This window comes from Pteropus vampyrus, unplaced genomic scaffold (genome assembly GCF_000151845.1).
Source record: "Pteropus vampyrus isolate Shadow unplaced genomic scaffold, Pvam_2.0 Scaffold103, whole genome shotgun sequence".
Classification (NCBI taxonomy): domain Eukaryota; kingdom Metazoa; phylum Chordata; class Mammalia; order Chiroptera; family Pteropodidae; genus Pteropus; species Pteropus vampyrus.
Window position 1 is genome coordinate 1,905,202 of NW_011888884.1, and position 7,786 is coordinate 1,912,987.

Sequence of the window (7,786 nt, forward strand, 5' to 3'; positions counted from 1 at the left end):
TCTGATTATTAGCTGGAATCCTAAGCCTATCTTACTTGCTTAAAAAAAATAGTTTTTGAACTGCTCTTCTCAGTAGTGAATGATGGAATAGAAAATTTAAGAGAATGATGGGACTAAGAAGCTATTTAAATTCTGAATAATCATATATATATGTACCTTTGGAATGTTCATTTTAAAACAAATAAACATCTTTCTTTAGTCTTTTTAATTTTAGGTTTAAAGCTTTTCTTGTCTCAAGGGTGAGGTTTTGATGGAAAGATCTAGTATATAGGTCCTGCCCTCATATGGTATGGTTAACTTTGTTATGGACTCGTTTAAGAGTGCTTGTATCCCAATGCTTTGAAATTCATTTTGAAATCTAATAGGACATGTCATTTGCCAAATGGCAATAGTCATAGAAGCATGTCTGATGATCATTATCTGGGTCAGCTGTCACAATTAATATTCACTAGATCTCAAAGAACCACACTACTACCAATTAGCTAGTCAGTATTTTATTGAAGGAACTTGAACTTACTGTAGGCCTTAGGGAGAAAATGGAATGTATGCAGGTTAATGACCTTTACAAACATCATTACATGATTTTTATTCCCTGAAACCAAAATAGTCTTTTAAATTACAATAGAAATAATGTGTGAATGATGCAAGGTAATGGTATATGGAAAATATATAATTCTTCTATTTTACTGTCTTTGTTTTACGATGTCTTCAGGAATCATTGTGCTACTCAGTGAAGATCTACTGGTTTGTGCTTACATTTTCAGTTCAGAGCACTTGATAGTGTAGGTTTGTAGAGTAACTACGTGTATTATGTCTGGTGGGTATACATCGGGACAGTCATGATGGCACTCCAGTTACGTTATTCTTGAGTCAAAAATAAGTTTTAGATTTTATTTACAAACTACTTTTATGTACCTGAAATGAGAATATTCTCTTAAGTTCAAGTAGGGTTGGGGAAGGAATAACATGACTTCCAACAGAATAAGAGGATAGAGAACCAAAGGAATTTACACATCAAGTGATTTCTTCTGTATTATTTTATTTGAAAACATATTTAATTGTACATGTCTTGCAGCCCTTAATAACAACTTTTAAAGCCCTTTTATTTAAAATTCAGTGTAATTAAGTATACAATCTTACACCAAAAATTCTTTTTTCTTTCTTTTCTAGTTTAAATGATGTGAAAGCTTTTGTTCTAGTCAAAGGCCTCTGGGTCTCTGAATTACAGTAACTTCTTTGCTGGTTACCCTGTAACTAGAGTGTGAGACTGAGTGAATACAATGCATGCACTGCATTATAATATTTTCATATTAGGAAAGCCCTTTGTATTTTTCAAAGCCTTTTCATATGTCCCTCATTTAAGAAGGCACACTGTTACAGTTCCGCTTTGTTTCAGAGAGAAAGGCCATCTCAGCAGCGTGAGGACTAGAGAAGGTACACTCTACACTCCGCCTCTCCCCTACAGTCTAGAGGGAGAGGAGTTGGAGCAGATGGGGTGGTACTAGCTTTTGGTAGCATCACATTAAAGTAGACTGGGTAAAAAAGGCCAGTTGCTCCTTTTAACTTCAAACTGATGGAAGATTGAGGCAAAAACAATTAACTATGTGGTAACATTCAAACAGAAGAATGTCAAAATGTAGTATTTACTAATGGGTTATAGAATGAAGGGTAAATTTTTACTTTGTCACTTAACTTTTACTTTGTTACTTAAAACTTTTGTCTTTTTCAAATTTTCTTTAAAGTGCTTTGTTTCTTTAAAAAAAAAAAAAAAAAATCCCTCCCTGGCCAGTTGTTAGAGAAAAGCAGAAGACCACAGTGTAAGTACGTGGCAGGGCAGAAGACAAAATGACAACTAAGGCTTGTTATGCAAGATAAAGAAAACTAGGCCTCCCTGCAGATGGTTGGCTGTGAAGTATGCTTCTTCACATAAGCTGGCTCCTCTTTAGTGCAAAGATCGAATGCTGTGTTGCTTTACATTCCATCTCAATCCTCATGATGTAGCTGTTGTGGCATTAATGCGTTTTACCACAACTTCTTCATATTGTTTTTGTGTCAGTAACCCTTCTGTTATGCTTTTACTTTCTTCAAATTTGGGCAACACAACTGCAATGTAGCCTTCAGTGGATGGCTAGAAAGGAAATAGAATATTTAGTACTGTCAAATGACAAAAATCCAATAAAAAGTATGTGGATGGGATCATACTTTCCCGCTTTTTACCTTCTCTTGAAGAATAGACGGCTCATGGAGAATGTTTTCATTCACTTCCATCAACCGTCCTCTGACACAGCTATTGAAAAAAGAACTATTATGAAGAAAAACATTGTCTTCTTTGTTTCTTCTAAACTGTGGTTAAAAAGTAACTCACCTCGATATGGTGTATTCTTCTCCATCTGAGCAGTAAATCTTACACAGAGGTGCAAGTTCTGTTAGAAACTGTGCCCCCTGATAATAAAAGAGAAGATGTAATTGATGTACACTTTCACTTTCCTCTGAGAGGCAGCTCTCAATGTTATAATAGGTTATATTCCTAGAACTGGTGTTTTAAAGAAAAATGACGTAAGTATAGAAAAACCATTCATTTATTCAAATATTTATATATTTATATAAGTGCCTGCTATGGGCCAGGTTCCATCCTAGGTTCTAGGGGAAAAAGCAGACTGAGACACATGTGATAATAAGTAGTGTAAAGATTAAGAATATATTTTATCAACTTTAAATAAGAAACTGCATATAGCCAGTTACAAAGATTTTTTTCAAAAGTTTAAGAAAATCCATCAATAAACAATAGAAAATTCAACATGACAGTGTGACATCAATACTGTACAAAGTTAGTTCCATTAAGATTCCTACCTTATTTTCATATTAGAACTTAATAAAGGAACTTCTTCATTAGGCTCAATCACTATGACTTTTTGGAGCAGGGATTTTTTCTAATTAAAAAGAAATGTGCTTTGAGGAAGTTTCGGAAAACAGAAAAGTTTCCAGTAGCATATAGTAATAACTTATTCATTATCCTATAACCCAGAAGTAAACACTACATTTTGACATATATCTGTTTGAATGCTTTGGCATGGTTACTGTTTCAGGTACTCCGCTCTATGGATGTAGCTGGGGAATTTCTGACAAATATCTACAAGGAGGCTCATGGGAAACTGATGCAGGCATGTCTCATGAGGTTTTTTTTTTCCCCCAAGAATTTTTCCCCTAGTGAATATAGACATTTGAGCTCAAGATGCTATTCCTCATGATCTCTAGCACTCAAACATTAGTAACCAACATTTGGATATCACCACATTGGCTTCACTCTTCTTTCTGCATGTGGCCACTTAATTTTAAAATACTAGTCAGTGCGATTCCCCACCTTTGGGAGGAGGGGTTGGGGATTCATCCCAGAGGGTTTGTCTACCACTGGGACTGCGTGCATCAAAAGAGCATAAATGTTTTGGCTCCTTTTAATCACCTCCCTTGGAAGAATGATTGGCAGTGCTGAGAGCCAATCAAAGCTCAACTGTAGTGGGTTCCACTTGCAGGTCCCTCTATTCTTCAGTAGTAACAATAACGCTACAATTTTGGACAAAGATTTATCAGTAACATCAAAGGAATTCCCTAAGCACTAATTGCTTTACTTGTAATTTGTAGACTTTATCTTTTAAGAATAGTCCATGCTTTTCTAAGTCCGTGTGTTTCCTGAGAGAGGAAAAATCAATAACCATAAGGTACATTATTAGGAGGTTCAGGAAATGAAAGACCTGAATTATCCGGTATGATGGATCTACTTAAAGTTATACTCTTTTAATAAAATATGTCCATGCTGCTTAGAGACATAGAGGGCAGAGATATCATTTTGTACAACTGAGCACTGTGTGAAGGTAGAGGGTGTGGCCTGATGTGTATTAGATTGGCAACTAATAAGGAATGGAAAATGCTAAGGAGGAATTTTTTTTCAGATCATTTTTCAAGAATTGTTTTTTTTTTAATTTTTAATTTACATCTGAAAATAAATGGTAAAGAAGAGTTGGTTGCATAAATTTTATAGAACTCGAATACTGGTTTATTAAAACTAGAAGGAACAGAATATCTCATTATATTGGTGTTAGAGTTGTCTTTTCAAAGGTCCACCTTCCCAATCCTCAGGATAGCAAGGGTGGTGGTATAGAACCTAAAATGACAGATCCTATACCTCCTGAAATACCTCGTTTTTTTGGTCTGAGAATTTCTTTCTGGTTAAAGTACTCCTAAGATCAGCACCTCAAACTGCCAGGGAAGTATGCTGAGCATACATCACTAAATTCTAAGACTAACTGAATCTATCATTATTATGATATAGAGAATTTAAGTAGAGAATCATCAGAACATACCCGCTTAAATTTCCCAGAGACCTTGTTCTGAAGTCTGCTACAGTTGGTACTGATTTGATAGGAAATGCTTTTAATTGTTTTTCCACTTTGAAGAACTGGATGAGATCCTGCCAATGTGATGACACATATTCTACAAGGAGCAAAAATTGATCCTGTATTATTGCTTGGTATAATTCTCCTCATGTAACACAGTATTCCTATTGGCACAAGAATATCTGAACTGACATTTGTTTAGTTAAAGTATCATTTCTCCCCATTTTCCTCTGGTTACCATCAGAGCTTAACTGTAGAAGGAAATGCAATAATAAAATAGGAGAAAATGGGAGTGAATTTCCTTCCCAGAGAAGCGAAGAGTACCAGAGGTCTTTAGGTAGCACTGAGGTGGAAGAGAGAGAAGAAGGCATGCCTTTGGTCATTCACTGGTTAGGCACAGGCTAGTTACTTCAGGTAGCAGTGAACTGAGGGTGTGGTGATTCATTTGGGTGTTTGGGTAATCGAGTTCAGAGTGAGCAGGCACGGAGAGGCTCATTCTTGTCAACCAAATGTCTATAATAAGTAATACTATTTCAACACAGTGGAAGGTAATCATTTATTGAACAACTGTTCAATACAATACCATACCAGTCTACAATTCCAGAAGAACATTTTTGATAATTTAAAATTCCCAGTTTGCTTACCGGTTAGAGTGCTGCAGTATACAGTGGTCCTCACAGGGTTTTCCTTTGACATCTAGAAGAATGAGTCGGTCTGTTAGTTGCAGAGTCAGTATTTACTACCACTGTGTAAATATTGGTTCATATAACTGTGAAAATTGTACACATACTGATCACTGGTATCCCTTCATTACTCAAAGATATACCTAAAAGGCTTGCTATAAAGTATTTAAAGAGATCTGGCCCAGATGGAATCATTCATTCAACTAACTCTTTGCTTCATCTTGCTTTATACTCACTTTAAAATGAGTACAGTCATTATTTTTGTAAGAAAAATGCGATTAGCAATGTATACCATAGTGTATGTTTTGTTGGTCAATTTTTGAGCGACCAATTCCTGTTGATTTGCCTAGAACTGTCCTGATGTGAGAATGTCTCGGGTTCCGGGAAACCCTGGTCCTGGGTAAAATGGGACGGTTGGTCATCCTAAATTTAGCTAATAAAACATATACTACACCCAAAAAACATTAAGTACACTTATTATCTCTGTATGAAGGAGAACAAGTAAGGGGTCAGGAGGGTCCCCAACAATGCTCCCACCACTGATATTTACCAAGTGCACCTAGAACGAATTATCTAAGTACCAAGTGTATAACAGCAGCGACTTCTCTTTAAACTGTTAGATTGTTTTCTAAATGCCCCTATTCTAACCCATCCTCTTTCCATCCCTACAGCCTCTACCTTATTTTCGACCTCCTCATTTAAATCATTTTATGTATTGCCACTCCTTTTAGGATTGTGCCCCTCAAAGTCATTCAGGCACTCGAGATTGCAATCTAACCCCTGACTACCTCTGGGCCCTCATCTTAGACTATCATCTTCCCGCAGGCAACCCACCCAGGAATTCACACAGCACTCGTCAGCCCCAGAATTCAGTCCTCGATGCCTTTGCAAATGCCCATTCTCTTGACCTAGAGAGCAAAAGAGTGGTCCAATTCCTTCTAAAGTGGAGAAAGAGCGCCGGGGAGAGCTCGCATGGCTTTCAATGTGTCACCATAGTCCCTACACCATCAGGCCAATGTGGCCAAGGAGAGATCGTTATCGTTCCCCTCTTACCCGCTTTGTACCAGCGAGTGAAGTAACGATCCACAAGCGACGGTACCGCAGGCTCTGCGGCCACCGGCTCGGTAGCCATGACGACCTCCGGCGCCGCCACCTCTACACTCGGAGACTCGGGCGCTTCCTCCAAACAGTCCCGGAAAAAGGGTCGTCCTTCCGGCGCGCGGCTCGCGGTTTGCGCACGCGCACTGCTCCCCTGGCCCTGCAGGCTCCGCCCACCGGCGCCAATTACTGCGCTTTGGGGTTGACGTAAAGGTCGGGATGCAATACAATAGGCTGGGCAGGAGGGCGCAGGGATGGGGGATAGGAGTGTGCGCAGCTTCTCCCGGTTTCCCTTGCCCCGGCTACACGCGGAGAAAGCCGGCCACGCCTCCTCTGCTTCTTGACGTCACTCCCGCGCCACTCGACGTGTGTCCCACCTGCCTGGCTCGCGCGTCCTCATCTCATCAACTGCCCTCTCAGCTACTGCCACCGCCTCCGGGGGTCTAGCGCCCCGGAGGCCCAGTGCGCACCGCGAGAGCTCGGGAGCCGCAGACCGAGAGAGACTCGTGCGAAACCCCGGGCGGGCCCCGGGAAGCAGGCTGCGCGTGGCCCAGGAGGCGACGGTGGACGCACCGCTCTTCGGAGGTTCTTAGAGCGCCGCGCGGGTGAGCGTTCGAGCGACCCATCGGGGATGGGGGCACGGAAGCGGGCCCTGTTCGCCAGGGGGTGTGCTGGTGAAGGGAACCCCAGAGCACGCAACCTCTGCCTGCTGCAGGCTCGTGAGTGGAGTGCGGCGTGACCACCTCTGCCCGTGAGCCGTAGATTCTCTTTGTGCAGGCTTGCAGCTTGCTCCACCTGCGCCTGTCGGGGGGTTCTCTGCTCCACAGCTGCACGCTTACCCAGCCTGTGGGTTCCTTGCAGGGGTGGGTAGTACCGCTGAAAGCGAATCAGTCAATACACGATAGAAGGCAACGATTATTAGACAGAAGTTCGAAAACTGCTGCGGGTCCCTACTCATGTCTGCGACTTTTTTGTGCAGATGTCCTCTATGCTTCTCCATCTAATGCGGTATATTATGTGGCCCTCTCCACAGTTAAACTGTGACCGCCATAAAGGCAGTGAATGTCAGAGTCATCTTTTGTCTTCAGATCTTAGTACTTTGTAAGTGCTTAGTACGTGTTTAATATAGGCTACAGACGGGATCGTAGTATTGTTTAGGTACTGCGTAAAAGATTCAAACTGTATATTGACAGCCACGGAGGGCACCAGTGAAGTTTAATATGAAAATGTAAGCAAAAAGTAGGAGAGAGTAGAAATGCCATGTTTCCAAATAGGGGAAACTCGTTTGGTGGGAGAATAGCATGTACTCTGTTTTGCAGGTTGTATTTGATGTGCTTATGAGACATCCTTGTTATAACATAAGGATGCTGAAAATATGAGTTTAGTGTTCAGTTTGGGGAGGATCAGGGGCTAGACATTTAGATCTAGTCAGCATATTAGTGATCTGCCTGGTACTTATAGTCATGGGCATGATAATTAGCCAAGAAGCAGATGAAAGAGCAAGGGAAGAAAATGGAGTTTTCAGAAATTTCGGAGATCAGGATTGATCTATGGTGTAGAGAGATCTTTAGCATTGTTGAGGGCTGAGAAAAGTTGAATTATTGATAGTGAGGT

At 40.6% G+C, this 7,786-nt stretch overlaps 1 protein-coding gene across 1 annotated transcript; it reads right to left on the reverse strand.

Annotated features, from left to right (window-relative positions):
- Nucleotides 1–1,019: 1,019 nt before the first annotated feature.
- On the reverse strand, nucleotides 1,020–6,292 carry FAM206A (family with sequence similarity 206 member A). Its single transcript, XM_011364945.2, has 6 exons — nucleotides 6,128–6,292; nucleotides 5,036–5,087; nucleotides 4,359–4,488; nucleotides 2,366–2,442; nucleotides 2,218–2,287; nucleotides 1,020–2,128 (listed from the first exon to the last, which is right to left on the reverse strand). Exons 1-6 carry the CDS (start codon nucleotides 6,204–6,206, stop codon nucleotides 1,991–1,993), a joined length of 546 nt encoding a protein of 181 aa, XP_011363247.1. The 5' UTR covers nucleotides 6,207–6,292; the 3' UTR covers nucleotides 1,020–1,990.
- Nucleotides 6,293–7,786: the final 1,494 nt, after the last annotated feature.

Excerpts from the sequence above, each read along its gene's own strand:
- FAM206A (XM_011364945.2), bottom strand. The coding sequence starts at position 6,206 with ATGGCTACCGAGCCGGTGGCCGCAGAGCCTGCGGTACCGTCGCTTGTG. Across the intron at positions 4,489-5,035 it reads ATACTGCAGCACTCTAACCG|AATATGTGTCATCACATTGG; the intron begins GTAAGCAAACTG and ends TGCTCCTTGTAG. Across the intron at positions 2,129-2,217 it reads CGTCTATTCTTCAAGAGAAG|CCATCCACTGAAGGCTACAT; the intron begins GTAAAAAGCGGG and ends TTTCCTTTCTAG.